The sequence below is a fragment of the Balaenoptera borealis genome (assembly GCF_965194805.1).
Source record: "Balaenoptera borealis genome assembly, chromosome: 5".
Taxonomy (NCBI): domain Eukaryota; kingdom Metazoa; phylum Chordata; class Mammalia; order Artiodactyla; family Balaenopteridae; genus Balaenoptera; species Balaenoptera borealis.
The window spans coordinates 55554971-55576775 of record NC_138862.1 but is presented as its reverse complement, the minus strand read 5'-3'; the positions used below and the strand labels follow the sequence as shown (position 1 = coordinate 55576775).

Here is a 21805-nt window from a genome sequence, read left to right as displayed (position 1 = left end):
GAGTAGCATCCTTGTACTATAAATAGTTTGATAAAGGAAATGCCTTACCATGTTTTCTTCTGCAGTACTGGCATGGCTAGATTTCTGATCAGTAGATGGTTGCCCTTCTACAAGAAAAAACAGAACTTAGAAAAACATGTCTCCGCAAACACCCAAATTCTCCCTTATTCCCTCCTCAGTATAATTATTAGAAGCACGTTAGTTACTCCCCTCTTCAAATCGTTTTTCCAACAAACAAACAGCATTAAAAATGCATTTAATGTACAAATACCTCATCAGAAACAGACAGCAGTAAATTCTTATGGCTGATTCAAGTCCTCCAAAGCAGGGATAAAGGCAATTCAACCAGGCCAGCAATTCCTGGCTCTTTAAGATTGTTGGCCTGATTCCTACCAAATATAAACAATGGAAAATAGCCAAGGTGGTGATGGATAGGAAAAAGAAACATAATGTCATTTCTTAAGGAAGGCCTTCCTTCTGGGTCTTGCTAAAATCTAGGATCATTTATACTAAGGGCATTTTAAAACAGAGTGATAGAAAAGGGACTTTAAAAAGAAAACATACAAGCCATAGTCATATGAAACAACAACCTGGGAACTGGAGGTGTTGTGACTTTTAGTTTAACAGCATGAAATATATTTTCAGCCCACCTAACTACAGAACTGTGGAACTTCTTTTTATTTTAAGTGGTCAATACCCTAACATGGTTTTTGCTGGTATCTCCTGACTGCTCCTCCAGAATCAGAATCCATCCTGCTCTCTGCTACGGGAAGCTGACCTGGATGGGTTCTACCTGCAGGGCTTCTCTTCCCTCTGGTTTCCAGTTGGGGTGGAGATCAAAGGGAGGGAAGGGCAAAATCAGGTACTTATTCTAGCTCCTTCCCTATAGTCTAGCTGTGTCCTCTGAGTGAAGGTCACCCTCCTTACAACACAGCTTGTTCCATGACTCTCCTTGCAGGTTTTGGGCACCGCTCTTTCTCCTTGTCCCTTCAAGTTCAGGTTTTCTAGCAAAGTTCTGGGGGAATGCACTGTCTTCTGTGCTCCCCTTTGTCCAGTTTTGAGTGTGCCAGGTACTTTGTGTTGGAACTTCACTTGTGCACACTTCCAATATAGAAACTAAACCATCATTCTTGAGCAGTATGTAGTGCCCCCTCTCCTATAATTTGAACCTAATCTAATCACAAGTATCATTATATTAGGGTTTGCATGTGGGGGACAAACTAGACTACCTGCAACCTCCCATCTTTTTCTACTTCTGGCAGCTAAGAGACAGGAGCAACAAGTAAGGGGACTGACCTATTAGTATAAACAATCACAGGGCTACAACTCGTGAAATCCTCACTCACTATCACCCTTAAAATCCTACCTTCAATAATGGTGTCTGCTATATCAAATAACCCTAACTTCAGCAGGGACAATAGGCAAATATCAATCAAAAGAAGGGACATGCGATCTATTTCAACCTCCCAGGACACTCAGAGCTTTCTCGGAGAGATTATGAAAGAAGGGAGAGCTTCTTGGGGCCTAGATCTACCTCTGCCACTGGTTAGCTGGGTCATCTTAGGTGGTGCATATAAGAGTCTGTTTCACATACCTACTTAGCATTTGTGTTAACTTTCTGGATTCTAGTTTTCTGATCTGTAAAATGTGGAAATAAGTAAATCCAAGCTTTTCATAGATCTAATTCTGTTGATAAAAGCAAAGTCTTTTAAGAAGTCCTGTGACCATGGAATCTTAATGTATCATGTTAAATTACTACAAGTAATTAAATTGCTGTAAGTAACACAGGTTTCTAGCAGAAAATTTAGAAAAAGTTTTTTTTAAAACTAAACAGGGATTAAAATAAAATAGCCCATCAAAGACAATGCTGTTTTGAGCAGTAGCAACTATAGGGGAAGCTCAAAGAAAGAGAAAACAGAGCCCAGGGACTTAAGGAAGTCCAGACATAATAGAAGTACCTGGGCAGATGTGTGGTGGAGAGATGTGTAGTACCTCTCTACAAAGGCAAAGAACGTTTTGGCTTCTTTCCAGCTATTTTTCAATGCAAGATAATTCAGATCATTCTGTGTATTATTTTACTGCCAGATCTAAATTTTCTCTCTTTAGTAGAAAAAAGACAAATAAAACAACTTAAATAACACGTGACTTTCAATTCACTTAATCAATTTCCTGTTATTTATTAAAATATTCAATGAAAAACTGACAGTGTGATTCAATGGATGTGCTTGTATATAGCTTGCTGTGTCTCTGACCATTTAACTCAGGATAATTTCCTAGAAGTAAATAGTTAGGTGGAAATGTGGGCATCTTTTAAAGAATTTTTGAAAAAGTTTAAAAACAACTCTGCAGAAAATTCAGATCTATTTACATGCCTAGCAGCAGTGTAGGTGTGCAGCTGCAGGTGTATCTTTGATAAACCTCTACCTGAACACCCAGGCACAAGACCAAATCCTCCAAGAGATATTACCTGTGCGGAAACAGATGCATCTTCTTGATTTAACAGCTAGAGTTACCCCTGAAAGCAACAAAACTGCGACTACCACCAATGTTGAAACAATTATTCCGACAACTGTTCCTTGACTTGCTTCTAAATAAAACAAACAAAAAGTCTATAAGCTGGAAGAAAAGTTACCAGAAAATAAAAGAAAATGTATAGATGGGTGAGTAGAGTATCTTTACTAATTTTATAACTAGCTATTTCTGCATTCTGGATGGGAGACAGATTTCATATTAGTGAAAAGACTCTTCCTAGTGAAAAGACCCGTTAAAGATATGAACAACAGCCCTGTCTGGACCAGAGTTTTTCATGAGCATAAATAATACCTCCCAACCTCAATGTGTCTATTGTGGGAAACCTGCCAAAGCTGTGATATTAACCAATTTAGGGCCTAGTGGGGATGAGAGTCAGGAGAGAAAAAGTCTGAAAACTTGAGAGACAATGAGTCTTCTATGTATTTTAAGTCTTTATTGTTTTTTATTGTAATAAGATAATCAACACACTTTTACAAAGGAATAATTATGACTACAAACTAACCTTAGCCTAGCGTATTCCTTGGGGGATGAAGGGAGGTTGCAGTGTACCCTTGGCTTGGAGAAGTCAGGTTCCTAGAGGAATAGAGATGAGCAGTGCAGAGGGGATGAGAAGAGTTGAGTAGGAGCCATGATTTTGAGTAAAAGGTGACAGGTGACCACCAGGATAACCAATAGTGCTTGGAGCTCCTCAGGAATAACTGGAGGAGCCAGAACTCTTTTCAGCATCTTGGTTGGAACTAGCATTGTTATAATTAGTATTAAAGGAAGTGGGGAACTCAGAAGCCAGAAACTTGGAGACCTTGAGTAACCAAAGTCAGAACCAGCTAATCTTACAATCCATGTTCTACCAAAGAGTAAGGAGCAAGCATTAGAGAACAGAGGTCAAATTCGGGGGGGAAGATAATTATGGCTTTTCTTTAAAATGAACAGCTCTGTATAACGGATGTCAATTTTTATGAATATACTTTTACTTAATGTTTTACAACCAATAAAACAATCTCTCCACATAATTGTCATCCTGAAATTCTATACCCATGTAGAGAAGGAGTAATTAAGTAGAAATGTTGACTTCCTAAAGTGTTTTCATAGGCATATGTTTCCTCCTGAAGAAAATTCTGCAATGTATAGCTTCTTACTTTATCCATGACCCTCAGTTCCCCCATCTGTAAAGGGATTTGTCCAAGATCACATATTGATTCAGCAGCAAAATTTAGCAAGAATTATTTAATTTCATTCAATTCAGTGCAACCTTTCTAGAGAAGATCCAGACTCTAGGAATCATAAGCCCCACTATCTGGGCCTCCTTTTCAAATACTGCAGTATTTCCTGGGCAAGGCAGCAAGCAGAAAATTGCAATTCAGTACAGAACACCAAGTTTCCTTGAAAGAGTGTTTGTCCTGTTCCCTGCCCTGCTGGGGTAGTTCCTGCTATAGACCTCTTTCTGGGGGGAAGTACGAGCAAACCCTCTTGTAGTCTCAACTGACCAGTATTTTACTTCAGAATGAGAGGTTCTGAAAAGCTCTTCTTTGACAGAGATGGAATGGTCATGATGCTTCACTTTGTGTAAACTGAAAATTAGACCTCTAATTAGAAAGATGGGCCAGATGTGGTCTTCAGATTGTTTCTTCCTGATTATTTTTCTAAACTCCAAAATGAATCCAACATTTAAGAAAATAGAATTAAAGTTTAACTGTATTTTACATAAAAGTGACAATCCTATTTTGGGGAAAAATAGGAGCTTCATCTGCATCTCAGTTTTCAGTACCCTCAAAGTAGCAACTCTACAAAGGGTGTTATCACTCAGTGTCTTGAAGTTTCTATCTATTTGAAGTTGTCCTTGACCCAAGGACAACTCTGTACTCTTATCTCCAAAACGCCCTACATAGAATCTCCAAACCTTCAAATCTGTTATTTCTCCTAATTTTCATAACTAGAATGATAAAAATATTTCTAAAACATATGTTCCACTGACTCATATTTTAATAAAGAATAGAAAGAGAAGCACCATGGTCTCCCATGATGTCAAGTTGATCACTTAAGGGTAAGGGTGATCAGCCCACCTTGAAAGTCAACTTCATGAGTACACATTCCATGACTCTGATACTGGACTAGAAATATTTTAATTAATGAGTTTTACCAGTTAGCCACCAATAGAGGTAAAAAAAAAAAAAAAAAAAAAGCCAAATCAGGCATACATGTAATGTTTCAAATGTCCTTTGATAACTGTTTTCACCAGATTCACAGACCATGCTTCCCCAGCATCCAGCAGAGTCCAAATTCTAACTTTCTCCTGTGCCTACACAGCCTCAACTCTCCAAACCCAGACCCTGAGGCACAGATGAGGCACAGTGGTAAGCAAGAACTGAAGATGCTCAGCCCACAGAGTAACAAAACATACAGGTTCCCTCTTCATTTCTGAAGCCCTGAAACCCTAAAAAGGAAATCTTCTGGGAGTAATTTCTTCTTCTTTTTTTTTTTTTTTTTTATGCAAGACTTGCCTGTGGTTGAAGGAAGGAGATTGTCTTGACTGGAAGTATCCCTGTAGACAGTATTTTCAGAAATTCTATTCAAAGGTATTCTTGAAATGGCAACCTAATTTTCCTGTTTGATGTTCACAATCTCTAATGCTGTACCCGAAAACCATTATCCAACCCTACTTGTAACTTACCTACATGCAGTGTTTGGATGGTGAGTAAAGTATACTTGCTTGAAGAAATATTGCACAAGTATTCCCCACTGTCTGAAAGACGAAGATCCTTCAGAGTCAGAGAGAAGTCATGCAGGTTTATCGGCTCTTTGTTCCGTGAAAGTAGGGGTTCATTGATAATTGTTTCTTGTGAGGAGTTCAGAAAGGAAGCCAGGACCAAAGAATTCCCACTGTCCACTCTGGACCAAATGACTATGAAATCTTGATTTGGTAGGAAAAAACTGTTTTCAGGTTTACATGAGAGTGAAACGTTTTCACTTTGCATTTTATGAAGGCCATCTAACAACAGAATAGAAAAGTAAAGATTAATGAAAACAAAATTTTCAAATGAATTTTCTAAGTTATACTTAGAAATATCTTTGAAAATACCTTTTGGAAAGCAATGAGATATTTGTGCTGTGGAGTTTATTAAAAGCTTTACTACCACTATTTCGAAGTCTCCCACCAAGGTTAAGCTTAGGCTTCAGGAGGCCTAAGCCTGGGCCAGCTAGGGAGGTGACACACCAGGTTTTTAACTCCTACAGCCTGACGGTGATCACTCAAGAATGTTGCTATGGTTATCAGCCTTTTAAACTCAGTGATCTTCTTCTGCTGACCTTGAGTGCTGGAGTTACGTCCTTGTCACTATCTACACCGTGGCAGTCTCTGCTACTTTCATGGCCTCAACCACTTCTTAATCTCTCTTTCAAGACAGAGTCTCTTTTCTTGCACATAAGAAGTGTATTTCTAACTGTGCAGGTAATTCCTCACTGGCCCGAACTCTTAGAACAGGGACTCTGCTGGGTATTCTTAGCTTGCCCCTCCAGAGCTAACTCCATCTTGTCCTTCCTATTCTCTGGTTCTGTCAGCTGACCTCTATGGACTACCATGAATTGTTCTCCCTGGTTCTAGACATACCTACTTTGCAGTCCACCTGCGAGAGAGTGATGCCAAAGCAAGCCATCTAAAATGCCACTTCCAGTCGCTCCAATGTTTCATATCCTTCTTTGGCTCCATACTACCTCCAGGGCTAGCTCAAGCTCTTTAGCAAGATGAAGGCATTTGATCTGGTTTTTGCCTTCTACTCTAGGCTTATCTTTTGATACTTCAGTTTAACCCTCAACCATTTATATTTCCACAAATTCAAGCAATATTTACTCCTCTGTGCTTTTGCATGTAGTATGTTTTTTGCCTGGAATGCCCATGTTCTCCTGGAATTTCCTACTGCTCTTTTAAAATTCTGCCCTTATGCAACTTCCTTAAGCATATATTCTGTAAAAACCTGATCCATACCCAACCACAGTGAACAGAATTACTCACTCTCTTTGTATGCTACGTTCCTGGTTTAGTTTTATTTTTACATGTTTGTACTAGATGCCATGGATCCAGAAGTAAGAGTCCACAGCATCTAGTACACATATGGTTCTTAAGTTCACAGTCTGAGAGTGACAAAGCTTGGCACATAATAGATCCTCAACAAGACAAAATAGCGTTGAGCCTACGGAACTGTTGGAACTCCAGGATACTCATTTCTGAATAAACATGAGAAATTATGATTTTCCATAGAAAATATTTGCAATTTAATATTTTCATCCCTTTCCCATGTTTCCATTGCTGCCTGGCTGATGAACAGAGAACAGTGGCTGCTCACACTATTGACATCATATAAAGGTAGTGAATAATTCATATTTTTAGTGTCTTCTTGGTGAATATTTTGAGAATTTGAAACTCAGGGATGGAAGCAGGACCAAGATGGCAGAGTAGGAGGACCCCAAGCTCACCTCCTCCCACAGACACACTAAAACTACAACTACATATAGAACAACTCTCTCTGAGAATGACCTGAAGACCAGCAGAATGGCCCATCTATCACTAAGGATATAAAGAAAAAAATACACCAAGGTGAATAGGAGGGGAAGAGAAGTGATCTAGTCAGGACCCACACCCATGAGGGAGACCCTGCACTGCTCCAGCCCAACCCCTGTCAAGGCAGTAGTCCTCACATGCCCCAGGAAAAGCCCTGGCCTGTGCCAGGCTCCAGCTCTAGCCCCCCTGGCTCCAGCCTGCGCCTACCAAGGCTGCACCCCCAGCATGCCCCAGAAGAAACCCTGGCCTGTGATTGGTGCAGCTCTAGTCCCCACCCCTCATCAAGGCAGCAGCCCCCAACACACCTGAGGAGAAGCCCCAGTCCATACCAGGCTCCAACTCTAGCCCACCCCAACCCCCAGCTCCAGCCCGTGCCAGTAATAGCCCTGGTGTGCCCCAGAAAAAGCCCCTCTCCATGCTTGCTTCATATCCAGCTCTCCCACCAAAGCCACTGGGCACACAGAGACTGCATAGGGAGACTCTCACACAAGGACATACCTTCAAGACTGAGATAGGTAATTGTCTTGCCTAATTTTATAAACAAACAAAGAGTTGAACAAATTGAAAAGACAGAGAAATATGTTCCAAATGAAAGAACTACCCTAATGAAATGGAGAGAAGTAGTTTACCTGATAAAGAGTTCAAAGCAATGGTCATTAAAATGCTCACCAAACTCAATAAAAGAACAGAGGAACACAGAACTTCAACAAAGAATTAGAAGATATAAAAAAGAGCTGAAGAATATAATAACTGAAATGAAAATTAGAGGGAATCAAGAGCAGATTAGGTAATACAGAAGAATGTATAAGTGACCTGGAAGATAGAATAGTGGAAACCACCCAACCAGAACAACAAAAAAGAAAAAATACATTTTTAAAATGAGGATAGTTTAAGGGGACCTCTGGGACAACATCAAGCATACTAACATTCATATTATAGGTGCCCCAGAAGGAGAAGAGAGAGAGAAATGGGTAGAAAACATATTTGATGAAATAATGGCTAAAAATTTCCCTAATCTGAAGAAGGAAACAGATATTCAGGTCCAGGAACCTCAAAGAGTCCCAAACAAGATGAACCCAAAGAGATCCACAACAACATATCATAATCAAAATGGCAAAAGTTAAAGACAAAAAAATTTTCAAGGCAGCAAGAGAAAAACAAAGAGTCACATAAAAGGGAACCCTTATAAGACCATCAGCTAATGTATCAGCAGAAACTTTGCAGGCTAGAAGGGAGTGGTGTGATATATTTAAAATGCTGAAAGGGGAAAAACCCTACAACCTAGGTTACTCTACCAAGGAAGGTTATCATTCAGAATTGAAGAAGAAATAGTTTCCCAGATAAGCAAATGATCTTAAATGGCACATTAGACTAAATGGACTTAATAGATAACTAGAAACCATTCCATACAAAAAAACATCAGAATATACATTCTTTTCAACTGCACATGGAACATTCTCCAGGATAGGTCACAATGCTAGGTTATAAAACAAGTCTCAATAAATTTAAGAAGATTGAAATCATATCAAACATCTTTTCTGACTACAATAGTATAAAGTTAGAAATCAATTTACAGGAAGAAAACTGGAAAGAGCACAAACGTGGAGACTAAACAATATGCTACTAAAAAACAAAGTGTCGATGAAGAAATCAAAGAGGAAATCAAAAAACACCTTGAGACAAATGAAAATAGAAACACAATGTTCCAAAATCTATGGGATGCATCACAAGCAATTCTAAGAGGGAAGTATATCACGATACCGGCCCACCTCAAGAAATAAGAAAAATCTCAAATAACATATCTTTTCTAAAGGATATAGAAAAAGAAGAATGAATAAAGACCAAAGCTAGTAGAGAAATGAAATACCAAAAGTCAGAGTGAAAATAAATGAAGTAGAGACCAAAAAACAATAGAAAAGATCAATGAAACTAAGAGCTGTTTCTTTGAAAAGATAAACAAAATTGGAAAAACCTTTAGCCAGACTCATCAAGAAAAAGAGATGTGCTAAATAAATAAAATTAGAAAGAGGAGAAGTTACAACCAATATCACATAAATACAATCATAAGAGAATACTATGAACAGTTATACACCAACAAATAGGACAACCTGGAAGAAATGGATAAGCTCCTAGAAACTTATACTCTTCCAGGACTAATTCAGGAGGAAATAGAAAAGCTGAACAGACTGATTTCTAGTAATGAAACTGAATCAGTATTTTAAAAATTCCAACAAACAAAAGTCCAGGACAAGATAGCTTCACAGGAGAATTCTACCAAATATTTAAAGAAGAGTTAATACCTATTCTTCTCAAACTATTCCAAAAAATTGAGGAGGAGAGAACACTTCCAAACACATTCTACAATGCCACATTACCCTGATACCAAACCAATCAAAGACACTACAAGAAATGAAAATTACTGGCCAATATCCCCAAAGAACATAGATTCAAAAATCCTCAACAAAATATTGTAAGCCAAATTAATTCAACAACACATTAAAAGGATCATATGTCATGATCAAGTATAATTTTTCCCAGGGATGCAAGGATGTTTTAATATCCATCAATCAATCAATCTGATATACCACATTAATAAAGCAAAGGATAAAAATCACATGATCATCTCAAAAGATGCAGAAAAAGCATTTGACAAAATTCAACAACCACTTGTGATAAAAACTCTCAACAAAGTTGGTTTGGAGAGAACATACATTCACATAAAAAGGCCATATATAACAAACCCACAGGTAACATCATACTCAAGGGTGAAAAGCTGAAAGCTTTTCCTCTAAGATCAGGAACAAGACAAGGATGCCACTCTTGCCACTTTTATTTAACATAGTATTGGAAATCCTAGCTACAGCAATCAGACAAGAAAAAAAAATAAAAGGCAACCCAAATTAGAAGAAAAGAATTAAAATTGTTGCTATTTACAGATGACAGGATACCATACATAAAAAACCATAAAATCTCCACCAAAAAACTATTAGAATTAATAAACAAATTCAATAAATTTGCAGGCTACAGAGTCAATGTACAAAAAATCAGTTGTGTTTCTGTACATTAATAAAAAAAACTATCAGAAAGAGAAATTAAGAAAACAGTCTTATTTATAATTAAATAAAAAAGAATAAAATATGTAGGAATAAATCTAACCAAGGACATGAAAGACCTGTACTTTGAAAACTGTAAGACGCTGATGAAAGAAATTGAAAACAATACAAATAAATGGAAAGCTATTCTGTGTTCATGGATTGGAAAAAATTAACATTGTTAAAATGTCCATACTACCCAAAGCAATCGACAGATCCAATGCAACCTCTATCAAAATACCCATGGCATTTTTCACAGAACTAGAACAAATAATTCTAAAATTTGTGTGGAAACACAAAAGATGCCAAATAGCCAAAAAAATCTTGAGAAAGAACAAAGCTAGAGTTGTCATGCTCCCTGACTTCAAACTACACTACAAAGCTATAGTAATCAAAATAGTATGGTACTGGCACAAAGATCAGACACATAGATCACTGGAACCGAATAGAGCACCCAGAAATAAACCCATGCACTTATGGTCAATTAATCTACAACAAAGGAGGCAAAAATATACAGTGGAAAAAAGACAGTCTCTTTAATAAGTGGTGTTGTGAAAACTAGACAGCTACATGTAAAAGAATAAAACTAGAATATTTTCTCATACCATATACAAAAATAAACTCACAACAGATTAAAGACTTAAATGTAAGAACTGAAATCATAAAATTCCTGGAAGAAAATATAGATAGTGTGCTCTTTGATATAAGTCTTAACAATACTTTTTTGATCTGTCTCCTCAGGCAAGGGCAACAGAAGCAAAAATAAACAAATGAGACCTAATCAAATTTTAAAACTTTTACACAGGGAAGGAACCCATCAGTAAAACTGAAAGGTGACCTACTGAAAGGTAGAAGATATTTGCAAATGATATACCTGGTAAGGGTTTAATATCCAAAACATATAAAGAACTCATACAACTCAATATGAAACAAAAAAACGAAATGATCTGATTTTTAAAAATGGGCAGAGGCCTGAGTAGACATTTTCCCAAATAAGACATACAGATGACCAACAGGCACATGAAAAGATGTTCAACATCACTAATCATCAGGGAAATGCAAATCAATGCAACTGCAATGAGCTATCACCTCACACCTGTCAGAATCACTGTTATCAAAAAGACAACAAATAACAAGTGTCAGTGAGGATGTGGAGAAAAGGGAATCCTTGTGCACTGTTGGTGGGAATTTAAATTGGTGCAATCACTATGGAAAACATGATGGAGGTTCCTCAAAAATTAAATATAGAACTACCATATGATCCAGGAATTTGACTCCTGCGTATTTATCTGAAGAAAACAAACACACTAATTCAAAAAGATATGTGCACCCCAATGTTCATAGCTCATAGCACAATTATTTACAATAGCCAAGATATGTAGGCAACCAAGTGCCCATTGACAGCTGAATGGATAAAGAAGATTTGAGTTACACACACACACACAAAGTAGAATATTACTAAGCCATAAATAAAGAATAAAATCTTGCTATAGTGACAACATGGATGGACCTGGAGGGTATTATAATTAGTGAAATAAGTAGAGAAATAAAGACGAATGCTGTATGTTTTCACTTATATGTGGAATCTAAAAAACAAACAAACATAATAAAACAGAAACAGACTCACAGATACAGAGAACAAACTAGTGGTTACCAGAAGGGAGAGGGATGGGAAGAGAAGCGAAATAGTTAAATATGATTAAGAGATACAAATTTTCAGTTACAAAATAAATAAGTCACAGAGATGTAATGTCCAGCACAAGGAATATAGTCAATATTTTATAATAACTTTGTATGGTGTGTAATCTATAAAAATATCACTATGTTTTATACCCCAAACTAATATAATATTGTAAGTCAACTATACTTCAATAAATTTAAATATTAAAAAAAAGAAACTCAGGGGGAGAGAAGGCCAAAAAGGGTAGCTAACCTCCACTTTCCCCATATAATAGAGATTTACAGAAAAAATTTGCTTTGCTTCTAGTGAAGTATAAAACAGTATTGATAATTTTCCTCAGAGTTAGATAAATGGTGCCAAATTAATTTTTCTTCTCCTTAAACTCTTCTTAAACAGTAGCTTATAGAGACTGGTGAGAGTTTGGGTTTGTTCAAATAAATGAGAGGAAGGAGTAGAGGTGTTGATAAAGATTAATGGGCTAATACTACTTAAGAAGACTAAACATAAAGAGACTAAACAGAAGCAATACTAATTTCTGTTGGTTGAAAAACTGGCAAAAATTAGAGGTTGTGACCTGCTGGGAGACAAGCATCCTTTCCTTCTCTTCTGATCTTCTAAAGTGCAATGCAGGTAGAAAATTCTATGTAGAAGAACCATAGAGAAAAACAGTAATGTTCATGGAGGTATTTTCTGCTTTCCATTTCACAATTGTTTTCCTTCAACTCATAAACACCTTGCAAGGTAAGAATTGCTTCCATTTTACCAACGAGGAACCAGCGCTCAGAAGTAAAAATGATTGCTTGAGGTAATAGAGCCAGTAATATTAGATCTGGGACTCCAGTCCTGGTCTTCTAACTGCTGCAAATGCATTTCCTTCCTTTGTGTTCCTCTCTTAACCTGTAAATCAGACCCCATTCCCTCCCAATCTCTGACAGCACAGGTACACAGGTAAAGCCTTGTGGAGCCTACCTTTCATTGTCCATCGCCCTGTCCATGTTTGCTTCAGCAATGTGTTTTCAATAGCACATTGATAAGATGAATTTGATCCTGTAATATTTACTCTACTGTTAATATAAAAAGGACCCAAAGATCCGACTTCTTCCTTATTGTTTTCAGAGATAGGTGTATTATCCACTTTCCATGTGATAATTGGATAAGGATAAACACTTAACACATTGCATATTAAGAAGCTGTTTGTGGCATTCTTTTCATACTTCATCACAGGTGTGACAAAAGCTATGTGGGAGAAAGAAGGGCACGTGAGGAACTGTCATTAGCTTCTTTTTAGCCCATCTGTGCAGAACACATTATTTTAATACCCATGAAATGAAAAGCTAAGCTTTGTGAGCAAAACTTGGCAGTTTCTGAAAGGAAAAACAGCAAAAACTCTGTAGAACCTTAAGCTATAGTCTGGTGATCTACAAGGAAAAAAGATCATGTATGGATACATAGCAACTAGCAAGCTCAATTCTCTAGAAAGAATTCTAGAAAAAAAATCTAATGGCCTCACTGAGCAGTCAAAATGTGGGTGTCAAAGCTGATAAACTAGAGCTCACACAGCAGTTTGTACTCTTTAGGTACTGACTCAGAGCCTTTTTGATTCTTTGTTTACCCATAATTCTTAGATTTCTGAGTCAAGGTCTGAAGCAGATAAATAGAACAGAGGGAGAAAGAACAAGAGCTAGATAAAACAACCCATTAGAAAATGCCCCTCCCAATAAATAAATTATTAGATAAATAAAGTTAATACAAATAGGAGGAAAGCATATAGTATTACAATTAATTTCATTTAGAAAACAGAAAAATGTAATTTAAATCAATTCAATAATTTTAAGCTATCATATTGGCAGAATTTCTTAAGGTGGGTAATATTAGGTGTTGATAAGACTTAAGGGGAAAATGTATACTCTTATGCTGCTGGTATAAGTGCCATATTAAAATTTTACTTCTGATACTTTTGTTTCAGATCATTTCCCGGTATTAAATATAAGGATGTTCATCACAACATTTTTTTGTAACGTAAAACACTAGAAATACCTAAATACCTACTAATGGAGGAACAGGTGCATCAATTATAGCATGTCTAAACTATGAGACACTATGCATTAAAAATAATGAGGTAGTTTGTATGTATTATCTTGGAAGGAAGCCCATAGCACATTAAATTAAGAAGAAGGCAGTACAGAAAACATGGAATGGTATCATTGTCATGTTTTGTAAAATGTTATATGTACACTTACCTCCCACTTTTAGTACCACTTTGTTTATGATTTTTCCAGATGATGTCCCCACATAGCACATGTAAATTCCTTCATCCTGAAGCTTTAATCTTTTGAAAGATAGGGAGGCATTCCCATTGTGAATTTCACCATGGAAGAGGGATGTCCTATTTACATATCTGGGATCTTGCTTTTCCAACTGGTCACTGTCTTTGTAGTATGAGTAAATGTAGTGATCTTGGTTCTTCCAGTGAATTACAACATCGGGCCCACTCTCAAATGAGCAAGGGAGAATTACATCTTCATCAAGTCTTCCAATGACTGCTTGCTCCCTCATACTAACATGACTTAAGGAAGCTAAAAAGACCATATCTAAAAGCAAGAGCAGTTATGAAGAGAATTAGTGATGGGTGCTTATCAAGGGTTATATCAGGACTACCTAGAAGAACTATCCTAGTCAGCAGCCTGATCATTAACAGACCACATCATCTATCAAGAACACTTGCTAGTCTAATTACTAGAAACAAGCCATGAAGCTCTATGTTTGAGTGTCTGCAATTTCAATCGAGTATCTGTTGTAGTCAATGTAACCATGAGAATTGACAACAGCATAAAGCATAGAAACTTTGTTCCATGCTTGATCAATAGTCTCATCTCTCCTCTGATCCTGGCCTGCTACAGTTGCTGGAAATTATGTATATTATATAAATTAAAGATTCCTGTTGATTTTTATTCCCTGAACACATTCATTTTTAACACCTACTATAACAATAACAAATTAGTTTATCCAGCTAGCTGGAGCCAGCAGGCCCTAAAAGAATAGAATAAACTTAACTTGGTTGGGTTAGGAAATATTTGGAGCATGTAGAAGACAATGCTGCATTAAGGGGTCTGTTGGGAATATGTAGACATTAGTTTCAAGAAAGGGTGCACAAAAGAGGAGGAGTCCAAAAGGCGAAATGAAGTGATTCATTTATTTTGGCTTTAAGACAACTCTCAGGATATACTATGAATCCATCAAAATATAGTTAAGGAATATTATTCTGAATATAAATGTAGAGGTCCAATCCTCCTAATATACATAAGTTTGTATATGTGAGTGTATATATCTAAATATATATATATATATATTTATATATATTTTTTTACTGTCAACTTCAGAAGGTGATTTTAAGAAGCAAATGGACTCATCACAATCAGGTTTTTGCAAAGAAAATATACTTAACCATTTCATAATCACTGAAGGCAGTATCCAGATTTTTTAACCAATTCACAAAACATTTTAAGTAGATCATGTGCCCTATCTATGAATTCTGTGACATTTGCACTGGAAAGGACCTTATCTTACGGACAATGGACTAAACTCCTTTGACCTTGGTCAAAGCCACCCGAGATGGGATAATCGGGTGTTCGTATGGCCTTGTCACAAAGTCTTTTTCCTCTGCCCCCTCCTCTGAGGCTCTTTCCACTCTGCCATGTCCCACTTTGCCTTAGAGTGATTTAGTCTATCTCTGTACAAAGGGCTAGAGGAATGTGGCATCAAGCTGAGAAGAAAGACATGGAAAGGTGGGAAAGAAAAGGAGTGTTTTTGTCAACCTCCCTAACTGCTCTACTAAACAACTCTAATATATCATTGGATAATTTAAAATGCCTGCCACAGGGCCTAGCAAAGCTGATAATGCCTTTTGTCAAGTGTCAAGTAAGTACCAAGCTTACACTTAAAAAAAAAAACAAATCAACCAATCAATCAAACTTGCCTTTCTAGTGATTTTATATTTGGTAGCAGATAACAGATTAGAAAGAACCTTAGAGTAGATAGAAGAAAAGTTAGAAAAGTTGACAAGCTATGGCTACAGAGGAAACAGCCCTCTTGCCTTGTGGCTCATGTTCCTACCTAATGATACAAACAACTGACACTTGGGTGTATTATAAAGGTGCTTACCTTGAGATCCACATAGAGATAGTATAAGAATGAAGAAGAAAGAAAGAGCTGCCTGTGCGTTCATGTGGAGGTCATGGAAGAGGGATGTCCTATTTACATATCTGGGATCTTGCTTTTCCAACTGGTCATTCTTCATGTGGAGGTCATATTAGTTATACTATCAAAGAGAAGCAAAATATACAAGTTACAGATTTTAAGTACAAACAGGAATTGGAAAAGAAAGAATTAAAGTGTCTGCCTATAGGAGATTCATTAAATTAACTATGGTACATTCACACAAATAATACTTCTGCAACCATTAAAGATAATACTGTAAAAGATGGTTCAATGGCATCGAAAAAAGCTCTTAATGTTACAGGAGAAAAATCAGATTACAGTGCAACTTTTAAGAAGCATAGTCCCTTTTTAAAAGCACACACATTTCTGCACATAGGAGGCTGACATGACATATCACTAAATTTACAGAAGGATGTTAACTCTGAAGAACAAGTTTCACATCTAAAGGAGTACCTGTTATATAATAGGTACTGAAAAATGGCTGTTAAATGAATAAAGATTTGGTATATGTTAAATAGTGGTTCTCTGGAAAATAATTTTTGTCAGTTATTTTTAAAGCTTTCTACAGTGGACATGTATTGCTTTTATAGGAAGTATACTAAAAATAAATTCAATTAAATATTAAATGTCAATGGTGTTAACTATCGTGTTATTTATAATCACACATTAAAAAAACAGTAAAACGAAACCTGAAAACATATTCTTAAGTCCAATAATTGTGCAGATTATGAAGCAGCCATTAAAATCATGGTTTACAAACAGCACTTTGAAAATTAAAAAAAGTGAGAAAATATAGATGGCAAAATGCATACACACATGATATAAATTCAAGTAAGTAAATGGAACTGATTTTCTCTAGTGATGGGATTATAGATAATTTTTAAAACCTCTAAAAGAAAATTTTAAAGAAATCATTTGGGAGCTCTACTATTACAAAGTTGTACTCAATCTGTTGTATGATATGAGATGCAAGAATGATTAAAACTATTCTAAAAAGTAAAGTTAGATTCCTTCATAATATCCTATCAAAATGAAACCTGGTAAATTAATAATTTATAGTTTCATTTTTACATTTTAAATACTAAAATAAAATAAATGAATATACAGCCTTGGAAAAGGGCCTTTTTAACATGGCTATACTTTTCTATATCAGATACGTCTACATAAAAATGGGAAAAGCAGGGAATTCCCTGGCTGTCTAGTGGTTAGGACTCCATGCTTTCACTACCAAGGGTGCAGGTTTGACCCCTGGTTGGGGAACTAGGATCCTGCAAGCCGTGTGGAGCAGCCAAAAACAAAACAAAAAAAAACTTAAAAAAACTAGAAAAGCAACAAAAACATATTAAAATACAAATAAATAGGGAAAACATTTGCCATATGTCAAAATTATCACTCTAATAGTTTCCATCTTTCTCAGAGCAATAGCTAAAATGTTTGGCAAGTGGCCAAATGGCAGTGTAGGAAGACCCTAGGCTCATCTTCTCCCACAGGCCCACCAAAATCACATTTACGGAGCAACTATTGATGATAAAGACCTGAAGACTAGCAGAAAAGATCTTCTGTAACTAAAGATATAAGGAAGAAACCACAAAGACGGGGGTAGGAGGGACAGAGATGTGGTATGGTCATGACCCACACCCTTGGGTGGGTGATCCACAAACAGGAGGATAATTACAATTGCAGAGCTTCTCTCCAAGGAGTGAAGGGTCTGAGCCCCACATCAACCTCTCCAGCCAAGGATCCTGCACTGGGAAGATGAGCCCCCAAGATGCTTGACTTTGAAGGCCAGTAGGGCTTACATTCGGGAGAGCCAGATGGCTGTGGGAAATAGAGACTCCACTGTTAAAGGGCGCACACAAAATCTCACATACTCTGGAACCCAGGGCAGAAGCAGTAATTTAAAAGGGTCTAGGTCAGATTCACCTGCTGGTCTTTAGGAGCTTCCCAGAGAGGCAGGAGGCAATTGGAACACACCCTGGGGACACAGACACTGGTGGCAGCCATTTTGGGGAGGTCACTTTACTGTGAGGACACTGATGCTGGCAAGTGCCATTCTGGAATCCTCCCTCTAGTTTATTAGTGACGGGACTTGCCCTCGCCCACCAGCCTGTCAGCACCAGTGTGGGGACAACTCAGCCCCGCCCATCAGCAGGCCTGCTACCTCAAGACCTCCTGAGGCCTCAGCAGCCCCAGGACACAGCCCTGTCCAACAGAGGACCCAGGAGACAACCCCACCCAATATACACCAGCACTAGTCCTAGGAGTCCTGGGGCCCCAAAGCTAGCCATTGGGACCCCGCCCCACCCACCAGCAGGCCAAACACCAACTCTGAGACCTTCAGGTCCCTGTAACCAGAGGCCCCAGGACACAGCTCTACTCTCAGTGGACCAGTATTAGCCCTGGGACCCCCGGGCGACCACCCTGCCCACCAGATGATCAATAACAGCTCTAGGACACCCAGGCCCTGTAGCCAGAGAACCTGGGACTTGGCTTGGCCCACCAATGATCCAGAATTAAACCCTGCACAGCCCACCAGAGAACCAGCATCATCTCCAGGATCCCCAGCCTGGCAGCCAGAGACTGCAGGACACAAGTTGGCCCAGCACTGAGCCAGCATTAGCCCTGGATCCCCTAGGCCATGGACCAACCCACCAGCAGGTGGACACCAGCTCCAAGACCACTGCAGCCCCACAGCCTTCTGTATCAGGATTCAGCCCACAAACCAGCAGGATGGCATCAGCTCTGGAACCCCTGGGGCTCCTGCCCCACCTATCAGCAGGACAATACCCGCTCTGGGACACCTTGGGCCATGTAGCCAGAAACCCCAGGAACTGACTCTACCCACCAGTTGACAGGCTCTATTCCCACGACACCCTGGCCCCAGGCCCCACCCACCAGCAGGAAGACACCTGCTCTGGACACCCCTGGACCCTAGCCATGCCGACCAGCTGGCCAATGCCAGCTACAAGACACCTTGGACCCCTCAGTCAGCCTCCCCAGGATCCAGCTGCACTCAGCAGTAGGCCAATACCAGCTTTGGGACAACATAGAGCCCATATCCAGCAGTGTCAGAAAACTGGTCCTGCCCACCAGTAGGCTGACACTATATCTGGGACCCCTGGCTGAGCAACCACCCACCCAGAACCCAGCTCTGCTCACCAATGGGCTACAACTAGCCCCAGGGCCCCCTGGGGCTCTGCAGCCAGCCACCACATGATGTGGGTCCACCCACCAGTGGCTGGCAGCCCCCACACAACACAAGTCCTGGCAACCAGCAGGACCAGGGGCCAGCCACACCTACCAGACCACCCACAGTAGTCAGCCCACCACAAGAGAAGGGCACACGCAGCCCACAAGGGAGAACCACTAGAGCATACAGCTCTGGTGACCAGAGGGTACAGCACGGATGGGACACACAGGATGCCTCCCATAAAAGGCCATATCTCCAAAGTCAGGAAACATAACCTACCAAATACATAGAAATAAAAATGGCAAATTAAGGCAGCAAAGGAGGATGTTCTGAACAAAGGAACAAGATAAAACCCCAGAAGAAAACTAAGTGAAGTGGAGGTAAGCAATCCACCCAATAAAGAATTCAAGGGAATGATTATAAAGATGCTCAAAGAACTTGGGAGAAGAATGGATGAAGGGAGTGAAAAGTCAAGTTTTTGACAAGATTTAGAAGATATAAAGAGGAACCAAATAGAGACAAAGAATACAATAATGGAAATGAAAAATACACTAGAAGGAATCAATATTAGATTAGATGATACAGAGAAACAGGTCAGTGAACTGGAAAACAGTAGTGGAAATCACTGAAGCTGAATAGAAAAAAAAGAATAAAAAGAAATGAGGACAGTTTAAGAGACATCTGGGATATCACATGCACTAATATTCACATTATAGGGGTACCAAAAAGAGAAGAGAGAGAGAAAGGGACAGAGAACATATTTGAAGACATAATAGCTGAAAACTTCCCTAACCTGGGAAAGGAAACAGACATCCAGGTCCAGGAAGCACAGAGAGTCCCAAACAGGGTCAACGCAAAGAGGAACACACCTAGACACACCGCAATTAAAGTGGTAAAATTTAAAGATAAAGAAAGAATATTAAAAGCAGTGAGTGAATAGCAACAAGTGATGTACAAGGGAGCTCCCATAAGGCTATCAGCTGACTTTTCAGCAGAAACTCTGCAGGCCAGAAGGGAGTGGCATGATATATTTAAAGTGATGAAAGGGAAAAATCTACAACTAAGAATACTCAACCAGGGAAGGCTATCATTCAGATCTGAAGCACAGAGCAAAAGTTTTACAGACAAGCAAAAGCAAAAGCAAAATTGCTCAGCTGCACAAAACCAACTTTATAAGAAATGTTAAAGGGACTTCACCAAGCAGAAAGAAAAGGTCATGTATGAAGACTACAAAAGGAAAAATCTCAAAAAGGCAAGTAAACAGTAAAGGTAGTAAATCAACCACATATAAAGCTAGGAAGAAGATTAAAAGACAAAAGTAGTAAAATTATATCCACAATGAATAGTTAAGGGATACACAAAATAAAATATGTAAAATATTATGCTAAAAGAGTAAACATGGAGGAGGGAATAAAAATGCAAGGTTGTTACAGTTGTTAAAATGTGTTCAGGGCTTCCCTGGTGGTGCAGTGGCTAAGAATCTGCCTGCCAATGCAGGGGACACAGGCTCGAGCTCTGGTCCGGGAAGATACCACATGCCACGGAGCAACTAAGCCTATGTGCCACAACTACTGAGCCTGCGTGCTGCAACTACTGAAGCCTGCGTGCCTAGAGCCTGTGCTCCACAACAAGAGAAGCCACCGCAATGAGAAGCCTGTGCACCACCATGAAGGGTAGCCCCCGCTCGCCGCAACTAGAGAAAGCCCACATGCAGCAACAAAGACCCAATGCAGCCAAGAAATTAATTACTTAAAAAAAAGAAAAAAAATTTTTTTTAATTTGTATGGAGACCCAACACAGCCAAAAATAAATAAATAAATAAATAAATTTATATTTTAAAAAAGTGTTCAAACTTAAGAGATCAGCAACTTTAAATAATCATGGATACATATATAAGCTGTTATATATAAACTTCATGATAACCACAAACCAAAAATCTATAATGTATAAACACACACAAAAGGGAAATGAATCCAAACATAATACTAAAGATAATCATCAAATAACAAGGGACAAGAGCAAAAGAAGAAAGGAACCAAAAACAACAACAAAAACAACACCAAAACAATTACAAAATGGCAATAAGAACATACATATCAACAATTACTTTAAATGTAAATGGACTAAATGCTCCAGTCAAAAGACATAGAGTAGCTGAATGGATACAAAAATAAGACCTGTATATATGCTGCCTACAAGAGAATCACTTCAGATCTAAAGACACACACAGACCAAAAGTGAGGGGGTGGAAAAAGTATTCCATGCAATTGAAAATCAAATAAAGCAGGGTAGCAATACTTCTATCAGACAAAATAGACTTTAAAATAAAGATTGTTACAAGAGACAAAGAAGGATATTACATAGTGATCGAGGGATTAATCCAAGAAGATATAACAACTGTAAATATATATGCACCAACACAGGAACATCTAAACACATAAAGGAAATATTAACAGACATAAAGAGAAAAACTGACAGTAATATAACAGTAGGAGATTTTAACACCCCACTTACTTCAATGCATAGATCATCCAAACAGA

The 21805-nt window shown here is 38.3% G+C and overlaps 1 protein-coding gene across 1 annotated transcript; it reads right to left on the bottom strand.

The window, feature by feature from the left end:
- Position 1: 1 nt before the first annotated feature.
- On the bottom strand, positions 2–18321 carry HHLA2 (HHLA2 member of B7 family). The gene is made up of 6 exons (XM_082394813.1): positions 16019–18321; positions 14098–14448; positions 12827–13093; positions 5205–5518; positions 2468–2609; positions 2–2100 (listed from the first exon to the last, which is right to left on the bottom strand). The coding sequence occupies exons 1-6, from the start codon at positions 16152–16154 to the stop codon at positions 2054–2056; spliced, it is 1257 nt and encodes a 418-aa protein (XP_082250939.1). The 5' UTR covers positions 16155–18321; the 3' UTR covers positions 2–2053.
- Between the last annotated feature and the right edge of the window lie 3484 nt (positions 18322–21805).

Excerpts from the sequence above, each read along its gene's own strand:
- HHLA2 (XM_082394813.1), bottom strand. The coding sequence starts at position 16,154 with ATGAAGAATGACCAGTTGGAAAAGCAAGATCCCAGATATGTAAATAGG. Across the intron at positions 5,519-12,826 it reads AGGGCGATGGACAATGAAAG|ATGGCCTTCATAAAATGCAA; the intron begins GTAGGCTCCACA and ends TTCTGTTGTTAG. Across the intron at positions 2,101-2,467 it reads ATGCATCTGTTTCCGCACAG|AGAGAAAATTTAGATCTGGC; the intron begins GTAATATCTCTT and ends TTTCTACTAAAG.